Source organism: Triticum aestivum, chromosome 1D, assembly GCF_018294505.1.
Source record: "Triticum aestivum cultivar Chinese Spring chromosome 1D, IWGSC CS RefSeq v2.1, whole genome shotgun sequence".
NCBI lineage: Eukaryota > Viridiplantae > Streptophyta > Magnoliopsida > Poales > Poaceae > Triticum > Triticum aestivum.
Genome location: NC_057796.1, coordinates 468,594,458 through 468,616,040, shown reverse-complemented (window position 1 = coordinate 468,616,040; position 21,583 = coordinate 468,594,458). Strand labels below are relative to the sequence as shown.

The 21,583-nt window shown below is 45.7% G+C and overlaps 1 protein-coding gene across 1 annotated transcript; it reads left to right on the top strand.

The window, feature by feature from the left end:
* The first annotated feature begins 1,592 nt into the window (after positions 1-1,592).
* On the top strand, positions 1,593-3,744 carry LOC123160855 (flocculation protein FLO11-like). Its single transcript, XM_044578710.1, has 4 exons — positions 1,593-2,000; positions 2,103-2,294; positions 2,470-2,615; positions 3,435-3,744. The coding sequence occupies exons 1-4, from the start codon at positions 1,641-1,643 to the stop codon at positions 3,742-3,744; spliced, it is 1,008 nt and encodes a 335-aa protein (XP_044434645.1). The 5' UTR covers positions 1,593-1,640.
* Positions 3,745-21,583: the final 17,839 nt, after the last annotated feature.

The following is a 21,583-nucleotide window of genomic DNA, read 5'->3' as shown; positions in this document are numbered from 1 at the left end:
ACCTCTAGTCTAGAGTTGTTATAAAGATGATCTCCTACTTTTCCTTGTGTAATACACATTCCACCTGCCTTAAAGTTCCCTTCTTTTGTTTCTTCGCCGTTGTATGAAACTTGTAATGCTTGCCTAAAGCTTCTTGCACTGAGGCTATTGCAGTCGAAAAACACTAAAGGGAGGGTAACACTTGTCTATCACAACACAAAACCTATCTTGAACCTATCATCGATCAAACAATACACATTAGTCACGCAGTTGTGTCTGTTATATTGCTTCGCAGAAAGTAGCGAAAACTCATTTTAGGAGCATGTTCCCTAGGGCATCTCCAACACCTATCATCGATCAACCAATACACATTAGTCGCGCAGTTGTGTCTGTTCAGCTGGCCCAAGGCTGGTCAATTCGATTATGTTGTCTGCAATCCTGCAACCCAGGACAAACCCTGCATACTTGCCTGATGTGCATTTCGTATAAAGTGGTTGCTTGTCACATGGTTCTAGCTGTTTGTCTCTCTGCTGTATTCAGGTTTTGTTACTTTTTCATAATCTAAATATGGGTGGTATCTTCTGCCTGTTCTGTACAAAGAAAAATTACTGGCTCTTCGTTGAGGCTGCAAATAGGACTATAGGAACTTCCTCTCTCATCAGAGTTCACAAGTTACGCGTGTGCCTGCCATGAGCTTTTGCTTGCCGTTATGCACAGGTCGCCACACTGGCGGCGGCTGCTGTTGGGCTAAGTGAGCTGAATCACCTCGGTCGTACCGACATGGGGATTGCCAAGGTAGCCGTGGGGCGCCAAGTTGGAGAAGATGAGCTTAACTGGCGTCGCGAGATCGCAGACGTCAGGGTTGATCCGCTCACAAAGAAGTGTTGCAAGCTCAGCAATCTCAAGATCTTGTACCTATAGGATACTTGACTCACATATGAGCCTCAACTCTTTCTTTTCTTCACATAGTGGAAAGCTTGCTACTTGTTGCATTGTTTGGTTCAGGACTAGAACCCTTGAGTCGAATACAGAGTAAAGTTTCTACATGAATATATACATGCGTGCATTGCCTTTAAGCCCAGAAAATGTCGAAAGGTTTTGGGATGATGGATCATTGAACTTATTGGTTGGTATTCCAATTTAGAAATTGACCCATTTGGATGGAGATGGTGATTCACAGAACATTATGGGCCATCTTATTGGAGACCTTTTGGACGAACAGGAAAAGTTTTACATCTCTGTTCTGTTTTCTAATGAATATGTCCTTTGAAAGAAAGAAAGAAAGAAAGAAAAAACTTGTGTCATCTTGGCGAGCTGGATCATGCTTTCAGCTTATCTTCCGTCTAAAGGAAGTTAATTGGGTGCCACGTGGCAAAAAGTACATGTGCCGAAACCAGATCGTGTGATAGATACTGTAGGATAGGGCCGAGAAGATATAGAAAAAAATTCTATGGGGCCGGGTCTCACAGGCAAGGACATGAAACCCATCCCGATTGATGCCACGTGACGATGCCAATCTTAAAGCACGTAGACCCACTTTGCCATTCCCGATTCCAGTTTCCAATTCCAAACCCATACGTATCCAGTGCTGCTGCTGTACATACGGACGTAACTCCCGCCGCATGAGCTAGGGTTCGTTGTTTCTTCTGCTGCCGTCGTCTATGGTGACGCCGAATAACCTCGCCGGTATGATACCACGCGACCAAGACCTGTCGTTCATGGCGGCGCCAACCGATCTCGTCGCTGGCGGCCACGTCGCTTCATGCTACCACGACTCCCCAACCATGGCTGCGCCGCACGATCTCGTCACCGGTGGCCGTGTGGCACGGTGCTACGACGTCCTCTCGTCCATGGCCATGCCGAACGATCTAGTCGTCGGCAGACGTGCAATGTCTACCGTGCAGCAAGATGCATCCACCTGCTATGTGATGCCGCAGTCGTCGTCCACGGCGACGGACTCCCGGCCGGTGGTTCCAATGTTAGCTAAGGCGCCACATCCGTCTAGAACTCTTCCTGTCCCGGTGAGTGATCCATGGGGCCAAGCTAGGATGGCTGAGTGATTGCACTATCCACTGCTTTGGCAACTTTCTGATTGTTTATACTGAAACTCTTGAACTATGAAGGTTATTATGCAACTCCGAAGCCAACAAGAACAGATGGTGGCCGGGCGTCAAGACATCGTTCTGGGCAGCCGGACAAACTCCTCAACCACGGCCACGCGTCAAGACACGTCCAACAGCTTCGTCATGCATTCAGTCAGGCCGCCGCCGGCGGCGGCGACGGCGACCTGTCGGTCTACGACTTCTCCTATTACCGTGCGTGTGAGATGCATGGGTACATAAGTATTCAGAATATACATGTGCATAGTTCTGTGCTAGCTTGGTTCATACATTCGATGCTATCCACTGCTATATAAAGCATTAGTTGAAGAACTCATCAACTTGAAAGTATGTAAATTAATGATGTTGAATTATGTTGTTCAAACGCCAGGAGGAAAATATGGTATTATGTAAATCGACAAACATGGCGATGGGCGAGTCGAGCTGTGAGCCTATGACGCCGAGAAATAAGTTTACTGATGATATCGACTTGAGTTTGTTGACGTTGATAAAGGAGAAGAAAATTGTGCAACTAAGGTAAATAATACAATATAAACATACTCCCTTCATTCCACTTTATAGTGCGTGTAAGTTTTTTGCCCATATTCCGAATTATAGTGCGCATTTGGTGGTTTAGACCAAAGTAGCCCCTTGGCTGGACATGGACGTGGGACAGAAACCTTTACATGCAGGAGAGTGTGTGGCTGAGACGCTTTGCACATGGGCTGGTGAGAGTTGCTGGAGGGCTATAATGGTCCAAAGGACATGCGCCAGCGCATGCATGCGTTGGCATTGCAGCTCAGCGAAACCCACACTAGAATTAGGATTTAGGAACGGAGGGAGTATCTTTTAATATAAAAAATGTAACAATTTTTCACTGATCAGTGTGTTGCGAGTATCAATGCAATTGGAGAGTTATTCCCAAGCACAATCCATCGCCTTTGTCTATGGCATCTATACCAAAATGCTGTTAAACATCTAAGTCATGTTATCGTCAACGATCCAGAATTTCTTTCGGAACTCGAGGAGTGTGTATATGAAGAAAGGTCAGTTGCACATTTTGAATTAAGATGGCATGATTTATTGGTTAAATATAGCCTCGAGGATAATTTCTGGATTAACAATATGTTCAAATTTCGTGAGAAGTGGGCAACCGTATATAGGCGAGATTCATTTAGTGCAGACATGCCATCAACTCATAGGAGTGAAGGGATGAACAATGCCGGCAGCTGCATCGTACACGAGGTCACTCTATACTTATTTTGAAAAGGAATTTCAGAGGCAGTTTACTTGGTCATGCACTCTGTTGTCTAATGAAAGCACAATCAACACTTACATAGTTAAATCATTTTACAGGCAAAGCCCCTCGCGTCGCCCGCGTCTGGCGACACGGGGGAACCAGCGCCGCCGCCCAAGCTCCGCCTACACCGCCGCTCCCCGCAGCGCCGTCGCCGGAGGGCCGGCCGCGCGAAGCCGAGTCGCGCCCAAGGAAGGTGGCGGCGGGGCGGTCTCGTTCCCATCTCCGTGCCAGAATCCCTCCCCCAACCCTCGATCTGGCCGGAGCCGCTCCACCACCGCGCCCCCCTCTCCAGCGCCTCCTCCCTCGTCCACTCCGACGGCGCTTGTCCCCTCCCTGGCCGGTTTCGGGGCGGCGGCGGCGCCCTGATGTCTTCCCCGCGCGCTCGGCTCAGCCCGCCTAGATCCAATCTGGCGAAGCTCCTCCCCCATGGTGGCCGATTCGTGGCTGCATCGGCGGAGTCCTGCTGCTCCTGGCGCTGCGCCCCGCCCCCTGCTCCGCGTCCTTGGGTCGGGCTCCGCCGCCTCCCGCCCTCAATCACTCGCCGTCGCCGACTGCGGTTCTGCCGCAACGTCTCCCTCCTCCAGCGCCCCCTGCTCCGTCGTCGTCGTGCTTCTACGCGGTGCTCGCCAACGAAGGTGGTGTCGTGGCTCCTGCGACTCTAGAGCCCTCCACCTCCCAGTTCCCCCAGTGGGTTGCCGCTGTTCGTGGCTTTACCCGCTGGGGGCACCGCACCGGTGGTCCTCACTGGTGCCCTCGGCGTCAAGGGTGCCTGTCGGCGTCGCTCCGCCGGTTGGATTCATCTGGATCTGGGGCCGTCCATTTCAGCACTACCCGGCGCTATTGGCGGCTGCTCTGTGACTTATCGCGTGGTGGATGTGACCGGGGATGGGGAGAAATCCTTGGTCGGCCTGCTGCTGGCCGAGACAGCGGCGACGCTTCCCGTCGTTTCCATCTTGATGGCGTTGTCTTCATCCCTCGATCTTTGTGATGTTTGGGGTGTGCTCTGTGGAGTTCTATGCTTGGTGATGCCCTTCGACTACGCCGGTGGCACACAGGTTCCGTGGCGTCGTCTCGGCCCGGCGTGACCGTTCGAATGTACCCCATGACACAGGTGGTGTCTCGGCGTTGTGCAGTCTTGGTTGCCCGGTGCTTTTCGATTGCGTCGACGGTGCAGTGTCATGGTTTAGTCTTGGCTCGCTGCTGCAGTTCGAGCGCCCGTGGTGCCCCTTGTTGTGTAGCGTCCCCCCTCGCCATGTGTTGTCTGTGTGTTGTTTTCTCTTATTTCTCCCTCTGGTTCTCTTGAACCCTATCTTGTATTAGGCTGCAGAGCCTATAGACAACAAATGAATACAATTCAGGTGGGGAGGATTTCTTCCCCCCGTTGACAATTCAAAAAATAGTTAAATCCTTTTACCGAGAGGATGGTGAAGCCATGGTGGATTTTAACCCAACAACTTTGGAGATATCTTGTTCTTGCAAGTTGTTTGGATGTGTGGGTATGTATACATTCTTAGCCCGTCACCTCCATGGACCATCAGGGGAACAAAACACATTGACATGAACGTATGTGTGTCTTCTCATGCTTCTGAATCAATCTGTGCAATTTACTTGCAGCAATGAGCTCATGTGTGTGTTTCTTTCATATTGTGTGGATTTCTCCTTATAGACATGTAGACAGAAATACTAATTTTTTGGTGGATGTTAGATGGACCGTCATGCTAGCAATACCCATCGACGAAAAATATATGTATCTTCTCATGCATGCTTCTCAAACCATTGTACGCATTTTGCACAGCTCAGGGGTTAATTGCAGTAAACATATGCTTCAGACAACGGCCGGCTTGTCATTAATGCATACTTACATCAAAATTCAAAGCATAGGTTCAGATTAATTAGAGGAGAACAACCAAATGTGCATGGAGCAGTATATGTTCATCCAGATTGTACATGAACTGATAATGATTGTACATGCCTACAGGGATCCATGGGCACCATGAACTAAGGATGTGCAGGCTATATGCCTGCAATCAAGCCAAGAAGGCTTAGGTGCGCTCAGCAGCCCGCAGTAGTTGCAGCACAGCAGGGATGACACGAACATGCTCATGACGTCCAGGTAGAGCGTAAGCGACAGGAGCAGCTTGATGCATCTCTCGGCGCCGCGGTCGATGAGGAGTTGGTCCGGCCATGCACCATCTTCGTGCGTGGCCGGCAGCATGAACCCGATGTAGGCCAGCAACGTCCAATGTGGCCACCGTGGACAAGCAGTCCGTCGAGGTCCTCTGGAGCGGCCGGTCATGGACGAGAAATCGCCACAGGCGCGACCGCCGGCGGCCATCGACGAGCCCCACGCTGACTCAACGGCGGGACGAGATCGGTCGGCGCGGTCGGCGCCGCCATAGACGACAGGTCTTGGTCGCGTGGTATCATACGGCCGCCGGCGGTGAGGTTATTCGGCGCCGCCATGGACGACACGGCAGCAAAAGAAACAGCGAACCCTGCTTATGCGGCGGGAGTTACGTACGTATGTACAGCAGCAGCACTGGATACGTACGTGTTTGGAATTGGAAGCAGGAATCGGGAATGGCAAAGTGGGTCGCGAACCAACCTGTGATTGGATGGTTGGAGGGACTGTGGTATTCTCAGCCCATCAGGATTCAAATCCTGGTGCTCGCATTTATTCGTCTTTCGGAGGTGCTCATAGGGGTAGGGTGTGCGTGTGTGCGTTCATAGGATGAGTGTATGCGCGTGTATATGAACGCTTGCGTCTGTATTGTGTTAAAAAAAAGGCAAAGTGGGTCTACATGCTTTAAGATTGGCATCGCCACGTGGCGTCAATCGGGATGGGCCTTACGTCCTTGCCTGTGAGACCCAGTCTCATAGAATTTTTTTCCTTTCTGGGAGTTTCTTTAAATTGGGATTTTTTTTACATCTTTAAATTGGGAGCTCATTATGTATCGATACAAATTTACCTTCGGATAGATTCTGAATATGTTTCTATTTAGACTGGACTAGCTCATCTAATAGTCTGAATATGCTTCTGCTTAGACCGGCATATGGTGTTTGTTTGAAAACCCATGCTATTTGGGGATCTTCTGTTAGTTGAACGTAATTGTAAACTTTGTTGTGTTTATAATGCATTTTAAATCGACATGAATCATGTGCGGTACTAACATGATCGTGTGTTGTACTAAATGCTTCTTGATTTTATATTTTTTAGATTACTTCAGAGTATCTAATTATAGTGTCCACCACAATAGAGATGCGGACAAGATGCACTGCCGCCTCAAAAGGATGTGCAAGGCACATTCTGGTAGACATTTCTAGATAGAAATGTGAAGTGTTTTGTACTGTATGCACTTGTATGTGATGAAAACATAGTAATTAATAAAATGTTCAGTTGTCACCATGCAAAAAAAAACATTTGTTCAGTTGACTATTTAACAACCCAAGGATTCTCCAAAAGTGCATATGAGAGACGTGCTGAGCCCGCTTTCTTTTCAAAAAGAAACACTATTTCCACAGCTCAAAAAATTTAGAAAAAAATAAACACATAAACATATATTTGTAGTATACATGTAAAAAATTGCAACAATATATATGCTCATATGCGGTGTACAAAAAAATATAAATACATAGATTAAAGTGGGCCTTTTATTTGTTGTATTTGGGCCAGATTTGTTCTGTGTAGCCTAAAAGAAGATGTATATGTATTTGTATAATCGAAACTTCACGGATACTTTAAAGAACATGTATATGTATTTGTAGATTTTTTTTATTTTTTGTAACTTTTATATTTATATTTTATATTTATTTCAAAAACGGGCTCCACCCGTCCTAACGAACGCCGCACTCAAATGATTCCAAACTTTATGGAGTGATCGGTTGTTAATTTAGTTATCGAGCGGATTAACCAGATGACCAAGGAACAACACTATATATGTCCTCTCCTTGACAGCTGCAAATAAGAAGGGTCGATCTGCCACAAAATCCAATGTGGTCATGGCGCGCCTGGAAGCGCACTACTACCATCCATGTATAGGACTGTGCATCAACGTCCACAGTGCCTAGCTGGCCCACCTCGATGAATTCTGTGGCAAGACGTTGAGCCTTCCGACAGTCTCAGTCACCGCCGCGCGGTGCAGCTCATCGAGAGACGTTGACCTGATGAACCCTAGGAGCTCCCTAGACGTGTCGCCCCACGTGCCGTCGGCCACCATTGTGAGCGTTGTGTGGATGGATAGCGGTGAGACGACTGGTCAAGCTCTCAAAAGATATGGTGAGATTGACCTTGACATGCATGGCGAGCTCAGAGTCGCCTGGATATCGCTGTCCTAAAGATACGAGAACAACGGTCATCCGAAAGGTGATACTGGACTTATCCTTGTATTTGATGGGCAATATGGTTGAATGCCACTGTTGTTTCTCACAAATGCAATATTTAACCATGAAAAGCTATATCTACAAATATAACCAGAATCATTTTATGAGTAAATGAGGAAGCACACCCCCTTGCAACAAACTCTATTCTTGATAGGATCAAAAATTTCGATCATATCTTCCATAACTAACTTAAAAGAAACTATGTGCATAATGTCACTATAACAATGGTATTTTCTTTCATGTGCACATCAGTTAAACTATCGTGACTTCAGACCATCGCATGCTTAATCCTTTTCATGTTGTTCGGTCAAAATCAGCTTCACATCTTTCCATGTGACGTAAGAGAGACTCGAAATGAGTGTGGCACCAAAGTCCCAGCACACATCGTTCTCTTGGGCTAATCGATGCCAACGTCCAGCGCCACAAGAATGGTGAATGTCTTAAAACTCACTTCACAGAAAACAATGGTTAGTCCACACAAAAAGTTAGAAGCGAAAGCAAGATTACTTAGCATCATACAAGGTCAAATTATGAAGCATTTCTCTAGATATTGTTACGGATAAATATAGTAATATCAATATTAATGCCTACAAACTACTACCTCCGTCCTGGTTTATTGGTCCCCTTAATATTTTGTGCCAAACTTTGACCATAGATTTAACTGAGAAAATAATAATGCATGTCATCAAAAATTATATCGTTGGATTCGTATTTGAACATAGTTTTCAATAATATTATTTTTGATTACATGCATTAACATTTTGTTAGTTAAATCTAAGGTCAAAATTTAGAACAAAATGTGAAGGGGGCCAATAAACCAGGACAGAAGTATTACAACATAGAAATATAGCATCACAAGTTAATAGTACTATAAGCACATTAGAACAAATCATAAGTGCTGGAATTTTATCTATTTATGGGCCTAGTCCAATAACAATTTCAGAAATTCCTAATAAATCCTAGAGGCCCACTTAGCCCATTCGTGCAAGGCAAGGGACACTACTAAAGTTTAGTCCCACATTGCTAGTTTAGAGGGAGTTGGACCTCTTTATAAGGGAGGTTCTTTCCCCACATGTATGAGCATGAGAACAAGAGGGACATCCACGCGCGCTCCTCCTCCGCTGCCCGCCACGCCTCGGCACGACGCGACGCGACGCGCCGCGAGTTGCGGGAATGAGCCGAGCCGATGTCTAAATTTTTGCCACGCACTACGGGTATACGAAAGGTCACTCGGGAGCTGGAAAGTTTTTGCTGTAGTGGATATTGAATACGAACGCTGCACCCTTCGGCTGCTGTCCGTTCGTTTCATCTCCCTCGTTCCCTTCAGCTCCCGACGCAGCCTCTCGCCTCCTTCTCTTGCGCCTATAAAAGGGAGGTCGCTCCTCTCAGAGAGACGCACCAGAACTTCTTCCTCTCGCCACCGGTTCCTTTATCTGAGCTGCTGCAGTCTTCCTCATCCCGGCTTGCGGCGTGCACCGCGAGTCGTGACAGTAGGCCTCCGAAACCGCACCACTTTGAGTCCTGTACGGGAGAAGGGTGATAAGGTTTTTGGGGAGCGCTCCGCGCGACTACTGACTTCTTCATCACGGACTCCGACGACTACTTCCCCGACGACGACTTCTTCCCCGACGTCGACAACCTCATCGACGACATGGCTCGAGAGGATGTCGACCCCAAGTCCAGTACTTCTGCTGCTGCTGTCCCGTACGTGTTCTTGTTCTTTCTGTTAGGAGTCCTGTTACAGTTCTTGGCTCTAGTTTCTGCCCTACATATGTTAGGTTCTATGTCATATAAGCAACTTCATCTAGTGTCTGTTCAAGATGTGTCTAGCTCAAGTTCATATATGCAGACGCTGTTTACCTTCTCTCTGTCAGATTGCATGACTTACTTTATATTTGCTATATTACTCATGCTTTATCTAGTATTTCCGTTAGCAAAATTATTTGGTAAATTGCTCATATTTCCAACAATCCAAAAACCTTATTATAGGCAATTTACACCAAGTGGTTTTGCTGCTTCCATGAGAGCTCCTATGTTTGAGGGTATCCACTATAAGAGGTGGCGCGTGAGAGCAGTCTTATGGTTTCAAACCATGAGTTTCTATGACGCCACTCTTGGCAAACCTGAAGGAGAGCTTGATGCTCAACAGGCACAAGCTTTTCAGAAAATGGATACTCTGTTTAAGGCTGCTCTCTTGAGTGTTCTTGGTGAGAACATAGTTGATGCTTATGCGTCAATTGATAATGGAAAAGATATGTGGGATGCACTCGAGGCCAAGTTTGGGGTCTCGGATGCTGGCACTGAGCTGTACATCATGGAGCAATTCTATGATTACAGGATGACTGAAGAGCGCTCCGTGGTTGAGCAAGCTCATGAGATACAGTCATTTGCTAGAGAACTTGAGCACTTCAGTTGTATGCTACCGGACAAGTTTGTTGCCGGAGGTATCATCAATAAGCTTCCTCCTTCATGGAGGAACTTTGCTACCTTACTGAAGCATAAGAGGCAGGAGTTTTCCGTTCCGGATCTCATTGGCACTCTTGATGTGGAAGAAAAGGCGAGAGCAAAGGACACACGTGCTCGAGGTATTGAGGGAGGATCTAGTGCCAATCTGGTACAGAAGAAGAACTTCCAGCCCCACAAGTTCAAGAACAAGGGAAAGTTTGATGGTAAAGCAAAGTTTGATGGGAAGAACAAGGCTGTGCAACACACGAACTTCAAGAAGAAGAATGACAAGAAGAAAGGTGCTTGTCATGTGTGTGGGGATCCTGATCATTGGGCTCCTAGTTGCCCTAATCGCTATGACAAGCGTCATCCTGGGAAAGGCGGCAAGACCGCTAATGTTGTCATTGGAGACACTGACATAAAGGATGCTGGGTATGGTATATTTCCCACTATTCTTTCAGTATGTCATTCTCCTGATTGGTTGATTGACACGGGTGCTAATATGCATGTATGCGGTGATATTTCCATGTTTTCGTCTTATCAGACCGCAGGGACTTCAACCGTGCTGATGGGCAACGGTTCAAGTGCTTCTGTTCGTGGTGTTGGCACGGTCGATCTGAAGTTTACTTCGGGGAAGATCGTGCGGCTGAAGAACGTGCATTATGTCCCCTCCGTCAATAAAAATCTTGTTAGCGGATCTCTTCTGTGTAGAGATGGCTACAAGCTTGTCTTTGAGTCAAATAAATTTGTAATATCCAAGTATGGAACCTTCGTTGGTAAAGGCTATGAGTCAGGAGGCCTGTTTCGTTTATATTTATCAGACGTTTGCACTAAAGTTGTTAATCATATTTGCAACAATAGTGAATCAAATGTGTGGCATTCACGTCTTTGTCATGTTAACTTTGGTTGCATGTCGCGACTAGCGAAGTTGAACTTAATCCCTAGTTTCACCACTGTCAAGGGATCTAAGTGTCAAGTGTGTGTGCAAGCTAAGCAACCTCGTAACTCTCACACGACTGTGGAAATGAGAAATCTTGCACCACTCGAGCTCATACATTCAGATCTACGTGAGATGAATGGTGTTTTCACAAAAGGTGAAAAGAAATATTTCATGACATTAATTGACGACTCCACTAGATACTGCCGTGTGTATCTTCTGAAATCTAAGGATGAGGCTTTGAACGTTTTCAAGATCTATAAAGCTGAAGTGGAAAACCAACTTGATCGAAAAATCAAGAGGCTTAGGTCCGACCGTGGTGGAGAGTATTTTTCCAATGAATTTGATGCTTTTTGTGCGGAACATGGTATAATCCATGAGAGGACGCCTCCCTACTCACCTCAGTCAAATGGGGTGGCCGAAAGAAAGAACCGTACTCTAACTGATTTGGTTAACGCCATGTTAGACACATCGGGTCTCTCCAAGGCATGGTGGGGGAGGCGATATTGAAGGTATGTCATGTCCTGAACCGAGTCCCCACAAAGAACAAAGAGATAACTCCATTCGAGGAATGGGAGAAGAAAAGGTTAAAACTCTCTTATCTGCGAACATGGGGTTGTTTGGCGAAAGTCAATGTTCCAATTTCAGAGAAGCGGAAGCTTGGACCAAAGACTGTGGATTGTGTTTTCCTGGGATATGCTTTTCATAGCATTGGCTATAGATTCTTGGTTGTAAAATCTGAGGTACCTAACATGCATGTCGGTACGATCATGGAGTCGAATGATGCGACTTTCTTTGAAGATATCTTTCCCTGAAGGATATGGCTACCTCGTCTAATCAGGAGATGCCTAGTTCATCGAATCAGGAACTAGTTACAATTACCGAACCTGCCATTTCGATGGAACACTTTGAAAATTCTGTGGAGGAGAACAATGAAGTTCCTACTAGGAGCAAGAGACAGAGGATTGCAAAGTCCTTTGGTGATGATTTTCTTGTGTATCTCATAGATGACACTCCCAGTTCTATTTCAGAGGCCTATGCATCTGAAGATGCTGACTACTGGAAGGAAGCGGTTCGTAGCGAGATGGATTCCATCTTGGCGAATGAAACTTGGGAGATAACTGATCGTCCTTATGGGTGCAAACCTATAGGATGCAAATGGGTATTCAAGAAGAAGCTTAGGCCTGATGGTACTATTGAAAAGTACAAGGCTCGGCTCGTGGCTAAGGGTTATACCCAAAAGGAAGGTGAAGACTTCTTTGATACTTACTCACCTGCGGCTCGACTGACCACTATTCGAGTTCTACTTTCACTAGCTGCCTCACATGGTCTTCTTTTTCATCAAATGGATGTTAAGACTGCTTTCCTAAATGGAGAGTTGGACGAGGAAATTTATATGGAACAACCAGATGGGTTTGTACTAGATGGTCAGGAAGGAAAAGTGTGCAAGTTGCTGAAGTCTTTGTATGGACTCAAGCAATCACCCAAACAGTGGCATGAGAAGTTTGGAAGAACTTTAACCACTGCAGGCTTCGTTGTAAACGAAGCTGATAAATGTGTGTACTATCGCCATGGTGGGGGCGACGGAGTTATTCTTTGCTTGTATGTTGATGACATACTGATTTTCGAAACAAATCTGAATGTTATTAAGGAGGTCAAGGATTTCCTATCTCGTTGTTTTGAGATGAAGGATTTAGGAGTGGTTGATGTCATTTTGAACATCAAGTTGTTGAGAGACGATGATGGTGGGATTACATTGCTTCAATCTCACTATGTGGAAAAGATCTTGAGTCGCTTTGGCTATAGTGACTGCAAGTCCTCTCCAACACCATATGATGCGAGTGTGTTACGTCGAAAGAATCGAAGAATTGCTAGAGATCAATTGAAATATTCTCAGATTATTGGCTTGCTTATGTACTTAGCCAGTGCTACAAGACCTGACATCTCTTTTGCTGTTAGCAAACTGAGTCGGTTTGTCTCAAAACCAGGAGATGTGCATTGGAAAGCTCTAGAGAGAGTTTTGCGTTATTTGAAAGGCACTGCGAATTATGGAATTCACTACACTGGGCACCCAAAGGTGCTTGAAGGGTATAGTGACTCAAACTGGATCTCAGATGCTGATGAGATAAAGGCCACGAGCGGTTATGTATTCACTCATGGAGGTGGCGCTGTTTCTTGGAAGTCTTGCAAGCAGACCATCTTAACGAGGTCAACAATGGAAGCAGAACTCACAGCACTAGATACAGCTACGGTCAAAGCAGATTGGCTTCGTCGGCTCTTGAATGACTTGCCGGTTGTTGAGAAACCTGTACCGGGTATCCTTATGAACTGCGACAATCAAACTGTGATCACGAAAGTGAGCAGCTCAAAGGATAACATGAAGTCATCAAGACACGTTCATAGAAGGTTAAAGTCTGTCAGGAAAATGAGAAACTCCGGAGTTATTGCATTGGATTATATCCAAACGTCTAAAAATCTGGCAGATCCTTTTACTAAGGGTCTATCGCGTAATGTGATAGATAATGCATCGAGGAGATGGGTATGAGACCCACAATATGAGTTGTTCACAGTGGTAACCTATTCTTTGTGACCGGAGATCCCATGAATTAGATGTGGAAGACAAGCTGTTGATCAACTGAGAGGAGAGTATCCTTACTATTAACAATACCACTCCATGAAGATGCAATACTCTCCTAAAACTGTATGGCAGGTTGATGTATATCTTAATGTGTTCTAAGTGGCTCATTTAGGCAGAGATGTTGTCCTGCAGAACATCTTTTGAAGAACACACCTATATGAGTCTGATTGTCAAACGTCGCAATCTATGAGAGTAGGGTTCTCTCTAGTAAACTCATGAAAGGTCACGGAGTATGACGCATAAGCTCCACCCGCGGGGAAGACCCGCGGTAGCCACGTATCGGTCAAGGCTTTATGTGAAGCTAGATTCGCAGAAAACTTGCAGTTCAAGGCCCAGTCCACTGTTCAAGTTGCTTACTAGTGTAGCATAGAGTTCTAGGTGGAAGTTCAACTTAACAGTCTCCACTGCAGTACCGGTATATAAAACAGTGTTTTGGAACTAAAGGCAAATTCTATGTGCCTCTAGGATCTGGTGGGGGATTGCTGGAATTTTATCTATTTATGGGCCTAGTCCAATAACAATTTCAGAAATTCCTAATAAATCCTAGAGGCCCACATTGCTAGTTTAGAGGGAGTTGGACCTCTTTATAAGGGAGGTTCTTTTCCCACATGTATGAGCATGAGAACAAGAGGGACATCCACGCGCGCTCCTCCTCCGCTGCCCGCCTCGCCACGCCACGCCACGCCACGCCACGCCTCGTCACGACGCGCCGCGGGTTGCGGGAATGAGCCGAGCCGATGTCTAAATTTTTGCCACGCACTACGGGTATACGAAAGGTCACTCGGGAGCTGGAAAGTTAGTGGATATTGAATACGAACGCTGCACCCTTCGGCTGCTGTCCGTTCGTTTCATCTCCCTCGTTCCCTTCAGCTCCCGACACAGCCTCTCGCCTCCTTCTCTTGCGCCTATAAAAGGGAGGTCGCTCCTCTCAGAGAGACGCACCAGAACTTCTTCTTCCTCTCGCCACCGGTTCCTTTCTCTGAGCTGCTGCAGTCTTCCTCATCCCGGCTTGCGGCGTGCACCGCGAGTCGGGACAGTAGGCCTCCGAAACCACACCACTTTGATTCCTGTACAGGAGAAGGGTGATAAGGTTTTTGAGGAGCGCTCCGCGCGACTACTGACTTCTTCATCACGGACTCCGACGACTACTTCCCCGACGACGACTTCTTCCCCGACGTCGACAACCTCATCGACGACATGGCTCGAGAGGATGTCGACCCCAAGTCCAGTACTTCTGCTGCTGCTGTCCCGTACGTGTTCTTGTTCTTTCTGTTAGGAGTCCTGTTATAGTTCTTGGCTCTAGTTTCTGCCCTACATATGTTAGGTTCTATGTCGTATAAGCAACTTCATCTAGTGTCTGTTCAAGATGTGTCTAGCTCAAGTTCATATATGCAGACGATGTTTACCTTCTCTCTGTCAGATTGCATGACTTACTTTATATTTGCTATATTACTCATGCTTTATCTAGTATTTCCGTTAGCAAAATTATTTGGTAAATTGCTCATATTTCCAACAATCCAAAAACCTTATTATAGGCAATTTACACCAAGTGGTTTTGCTGCTTCCATGAGAGCTCCTATGTTTGAGGGTATCCACTATAAGAGGTGGCGCGTGAGAGCAGTCTTATGGTTTCAAACCATGAGTTGCTATGACGCCACTCTTGGCAAACCTGAAGGAGAGCTTGATGCTCAACAGGCACAAACTTTTCAGAAAATGGATACTCTCTTTAAGGCTGCTCTCTTGAGTGTTCTTGGTGAGAACATAGTTGATGCTTATGCGTCAATTGATAATGGAAAAGATATGTGGGATGCACTCGAGGCCAACTTTGGGGTCTCGGATGCTGGCACTGAGCTGTACATCATGGAGCAATTCTATGATTACAGGATGACTGAAGAGCGCTCCGTGGTTGAGCAAGCTCATGAGATACAGTCATTTGCTAGAGAACTTGAGCACTTCAGTTGTATGCTACCGGACAAGTTTGTTGCCGGAGGTATCATCAATAAGCTTCCTCCTTCATGGAGGAACTTTGCTACCTTACTGAAGCATAAGAGGCAGGAGTTTTCCGTTCCGGATCTCACTGGCACTCTTGATGTGGAAGAAAAGGCGAGAGCAAAGGACACACGTGCTCGAGGTATGGAGGGAGGATCTAGTGCCAATCTGGTACAGAAGAAAAACTTCCAGCCCCACAAGTTCAAGAACAAGGGCAAGTTTGATGGTAAAGCAAAGTTTGATGGGAAGAACAAGGCTGTGCAACACACGAACTTCAAGAAGAAGAATGACAAGAAGAAAGGTGCTTGTCATGTGTGTGGGGATCCTGATCATTGGGCTCCTAGTTGCCCTAATCGCTATGACAAGCGTCATCCTGGGAAAGGCAGCAAGACCGCTAATGTTGTCATTGGAGACACTGACATAAAGGATGCTGGGTATGGTATATTTCCCACTATTCTTTCAGTATGTCATTCTCCTGATTGGTTGATTGACACGGGTGCTAATGTGCATGTATGCGGTGATATTTCCATGTTTTCGTCTTATCAGACCGCAAGGACTTCAACCATGCTGATGGGCAACGGTTCAAGTGCTTCTGTTCGTGGTGTTGGCACGGTCGATCTGAAGTTTACTTCGGGGAAGATCGTGCGGCTGAAGAACATGCATTATGTCCCCTCCATCAATAAAAATCTTGTTAGCGGATCTCTTCTGCGTAGAGATGGCTACAAGCTTGTCTTTGAGTCGAATAAATTTGTAATATCCAAGTATGGAACCTTCGTTGGTAAAGGCTATGAGTCAGGAGGCCTGTTTCGTTTATATTTATCAGACGTTTGCACTAAAGTTGTTAATCATATTTGCAACAATAGTGAATCAAATGTGTGGCATTCGCGTCTTTGTCATGTTAACTTTGGTTGCATGTCGCGACTAGCGAAGTTGAACTTAATCCCTAGTTTCACCACTGTCAAGGGATCTAAGTGTTAAGTGTGTGTGCAAGCTAAGCAACCTCGTAAGTCTCACACGACTGTGGAAACGAGAAATCTTGCACCACTCGAGCTCATACATTCAGATCTATGTGAAATGAATGGTGTTTTGACAAAAGGTGAAAAGAAATATTTGATGACATTAATTGACGACTCCACTAGATACTGCCGTGTGTATCTTCTGAAACCTAACATCTAGCAATAATAATAGTAACAGATCATCAACACCAGTACAAGAAGAAAATCTAGTGATCTAATGTATTTGTTAAACTAGTAACTTTATTAAATTGTCGGTCATTATAAAAGTTAGCAAAAATAATAATATCATGAAAACCTCAGAATTTATCCTGTTAAGACAGTTTTTTTTGGACTCTTTTTCACCATCACCTTTGCCTGAGATTTTTTTAGTGTATCAACTCTAGCACAAGCACCGCCTTTATTGTAATGTCAGCCATCTCCACGCCATGAAGTTGTGTGTTTAAGTCTATCGAAGAGTTGTTAAAAATATTTTTGTAAAAAACAGATTTGATTTTGCCTCCTCTGGGTCTCGTTGTAGTTGTCCATTGTCGAGATCAAGCTTTTTATTCTTCCACTATTTGCTCTATTTGCAGTCATATCCAAAAGAAATCACTCTCTCTCGCTCAGTCTATAGTTAATAACAGACTATTATTATGTACTTATACTAAATAGTTTTACTTATTTAAATATATATATATATATAACTCATTCTTTCAAAATTTAATTTTAACCACTAACCATTGATATTCAAGTATAATATTTTATTATATAATTCTCATTTTTTAACTAATATAATTTTATTTGGCCCATGGATACTACTTGATTCGAGTTTAAATCATAAATTGCAAATAGTGCAACCTAGTTGTTTTAGTTCTAAGACGGTAGACTGGACAAAAGTAAAAATGAACAAAATTGCATGTCTTAACAAGTTATTTTGTGACATTTTGATGAATTACAAATATATGTGCATGTTTGTGTCTTTTCTTAGACACATTGTTGTCTATTTTAGGTATAAGTAAATAAACTGGATAAATATCAACGTTCAAAATACAAAGTTCTAGAATATACAATAATCTCTGAGGCATTTGTCCTCAAATTTTTGCATTGTTCTTTTTTAAGTTCTTTAATGGAGAAATACAATCAGCTGCTTGGTCCCAAGTTACATCATTCAATTCAAATTACATTAAAACACATATGTGGTTTTCTTGGTTTCATCTCTCTTCTTGGTTCTATCAAATTTCAATAGACATGCACCTCTTACCTTACTCGCTCGAAACATTGGACTATGTATCAATATATAATCTAATATGGAGTCTCGAGCCTTTATTTGTTTTAAAATAATAACTTTGACATGCATTATATAACTTTGATATATGCCACGAGCCCCGGTTGATTCTAAAAAAAGGAAACATTCGATATTGCATTATATAACTTTGACATGTGCTACTATCTACATTCATTTTTATATAACTTTGACATGTGCTAACCACTCATGACTAGTTTTTTGTTTTATTTTATTTTTTCGCATATTTTAAGGGATTACAGACAAATAATTGCTTATGTCTCCGTACCACTCCATATTCGCTTCATATCCATTTCCGACACTATCTACCCCCAACATATAATTGATTTTTCCTTTGTCTATAATTCTTAAATCCAAAATTTAAGTCTATACCCCTATACCTAATAATAAAGGGCTATTGCTTCCGTCAGTGCACCATAGAATTTGCCCGAAAGTTGCAAAATATAACCCATCAATGCCACCTATAAGTGATAAAAAAATGTTTTACACAGGGGAATCCCCGGCCTGGGCCGGCCAATGCAGTAGGGACCTCCTATACTGCGCTCTACTCGCTGGGAGAAGACGCAACGTGCCGTTTGGGTCGACCCATGTCTAGGCGGCCTGTTTTTCAAATTTCGTTTCTATTTTTTCCTTTTTCTTTGTTCCTACTTTAAATAGTTCGGGACTTCAATAAATTTCCAAAAATGAAATAAAATGGGAATATTGAAATAAAATATTTAATAAATCATAAAATGTTTGCGGATACAATAAATGTTCACAATTTTGTAAAAAAATGCTTGCTTATTGGAAAAAATCGAATTTTGAAAACAATTATTCAGGAAATCAAAAAATGCTCATGATTTTTAAAAAAGTTCGTGTATTATAAAAATGTTAATAAAATTGAACAAAACTTCGCCAATTCAATAAATGTTCATGAATGAAAAAATGTCCTGAAAATTCAAAAACTGTTAGTGTATTGTCAAATCAACAAAATAATTTATTCATCCATAAAATGTTCATTGATCAAAAAATGACCATGCATTTCAAAAAATGTTCCACCATTTGATAAATCAGGAAATTTGAATTAGACCAAAACTACTTTTGGGATTGTCAAATCCAAAAAGAGAGACAAACAAAAAACCATGATACTAATAAGAATAGTTAAAAAGAGTACCTAACTTGTCTAAAAGTTCAGGTTGATGAAAGAAATCCTCACCATAATCTATAGCTACAAATAACTCAAAAAGAACTACAGTAGTAGAGTTCATCTCAAGAATACAGTTGATTTTGTCTCTGTCCCGATATCTTACATGGTCTCCACGATGATCTCTCGTAGCACGCGGCGCGACGCCTCGACGTCCCGGCCGGCCACGAACGGGTGCGCGAGCAGCTGCTGCACCGTGGCGCGCCTCCGAGGATCCTTGACCACGCACGCCTCCACGAACCCGCGCAGCTCCACCGACGCCGCCGCGCTCTCCGGCACCGACGGAGGATCGCCGTAGCAGATGGCCTCCTTGAGCATCTTCCAGGACGGCGTCCGTTCGGCAGGCAGGACAGGGCGGTGGCCCAAAAAGAGCTCCAGGACGGTGACGCCCAGGCTCCAGACGTCGGCGGCGCAGGCCCCACGCGGGCCGGCCTGGGCGTTGGGCGCGAACCGCTCGGGGCTCATGTATGCGGTGGTCCCGACGGCGACGGAGACCCGGGGAGAGCGGTGACCGTCGGGGGAGAAGATCCGCGAGACGCCGAAGTCGGCGATCTTGACGTCCCCGCGGGCGCTGGCGAGCAGGTTGTCGGGCTTGATGTCGAGGTGCACGACGCCGCGCGCGTGCAGGTGCGCGAGCCCGAGGGCGCAGCGCGCGGCCACCTCGGCGAGCGCGGGCTCCGGGAGGCCGCCGCGGCCGCCCCGGCGGCGGAGGACGTCGTGGAGCGACCCGGCGTCCATGAGCTCGAGGAGGCACGCGGGCTCGCCCCCGGCGCCCCGGAGGACGGCGTGGCAGCGCACGACGTACGGCGACGGCGGCCCGGCCCCGCACGCGCGGCGGAGCACCTCGTCCTGCTCCCTCCCCGCGTCGGTGTCGTCGGGGTAGTGCGCGACCTTGAGCGCGAACGCGGGGCCGGCGGTGCTGCCGCAGAGGCGCACCTTGGTCACGAGGCCGCTCGCGCCCTCGCCTAGGTCGGCCAGCCACTCAAGGTCGGACAGCCTCAGTCGGCGCTCCACACCATCCTCCTCCTCCTCCTTGTCCGTGACAGTGGCAGCAGGCGGCGGCATGACGGCGGCGTGAGGCGCAGGCGCGGCGAGGTCCGGGCGGCGGAACATGAGGTGGGGCGCGCACGGGGGCATCGTGCCGCCGGGCGCCATGCGGACGCGAGGCAGCAGTTTTTCCAGAAGCAGCTATAGCTTGGCCGGACGCGCCCCGTGCTTCGGCTTTAGCGGCCTGCAGGCAAGGACACGAGTCCACGGGGACCACCCGTCAGCGACTGCCAGCGGTGGACCGACTGTCGGAGAGAGAAGGGATCGGAGTTGGAAAGCGACTTGGAGTAGAGACCAAGGAAGGAAGGAAAGGGCCGTCGTCCGTCGTCGTCGTTCAAACCAAACCAAACCGTGGTCGCCTGGCGCAGTCCACAGCTCACGATTGTCGCGTTTCACTTTTTCAGTTTTATTACTTACTCTTTCACAATCACAGGCTGTGCGTCTGCGCGTGAACGGCGCAGGGCCGACCTGTGCACAGCACATGAGCTGCATGCCGTGTCACGTGGAAAATGCCCCCTTCTACTTTTGGTCCACTTTTATTTCTGTCCAAAAATGGCGTGCCTAAGCTTTTACAAATATATTAAAAAACATAAATATCTGTAGACAAGCAAAAAAAGACATATATGTACTTCCATCGAAAGATCGGTTTGCATCGGCATAGCCATCGACATGGACAACTGCTGCCGCCAATGGCAGCCTCTCCTCTGGGGATGACCAACCTTCGGTCGACATCCATGTGGCGTCGCACCGTATCGTGCTCTATCTGGCTCGTCGTGTTGTCCGAAACTATGTCGGTTCAACTTCATCATTGCCGAGCTTCAAAGGCGAGTCTGTTCGGCGGTTTTAGATCCAGCAATCTTATTCTGCATTACTACCACTCGCAAAATCTCAAAGGCATGTATCCCCGAAAGAAAAAGTGAACTCCAATTTCTGGATACCCCTCATTTGAAATTCCTCTTCACCTTTAACCAAGCCAGCTGACATCTTTTTTTTTTAGGGTAAGCCAACTGACATCTAGTTTTTGATCTATTGCTCATGGGCATTTCATACAATTATGAACGTGATAAGGCCCATCTTAACATGCAATCATGCATGGAAAAACACCCACCACAACATTCAACCGTGCGTGAGAAAATATTTTTCATTCAATTATTCTACTTATATTACATAAATATTGTTACTACTATGCATAATCACATATATATATATATATATATATATATATATATATATAGTTATATGTGTTTTTAATTTTCATTCTCATGTTAAACCCAATTTTCATCAAGTA

What these genes read in the sequence shown, in the direction of transcription:
- LOC123160855 (XM_044578710.1), top strand. Translation starts at nt 1,641, where the DNA reads ATGGTGACGCCGAATAACCTCGCCGGTATGATACCACGCGACCAAGAC. An exon ending in CTAGAACTCTTCCTGTCCCG is followed by an intron (nt 2,001 to 2,102) that starts GTGAGTGATCCA and finishes TGAACTATGAAG; the next exon opens with GTTATTATGCAACTCCGAAG. An exon ending in CTACGACTTCTCCTATTACC is followed by an intron (nt 2,295 to 2,469) that starts GTGCGTGTGAGA and finishes TTCAAACGCCAG; the next exon opens with GAGGAAAATATGGTATTATG.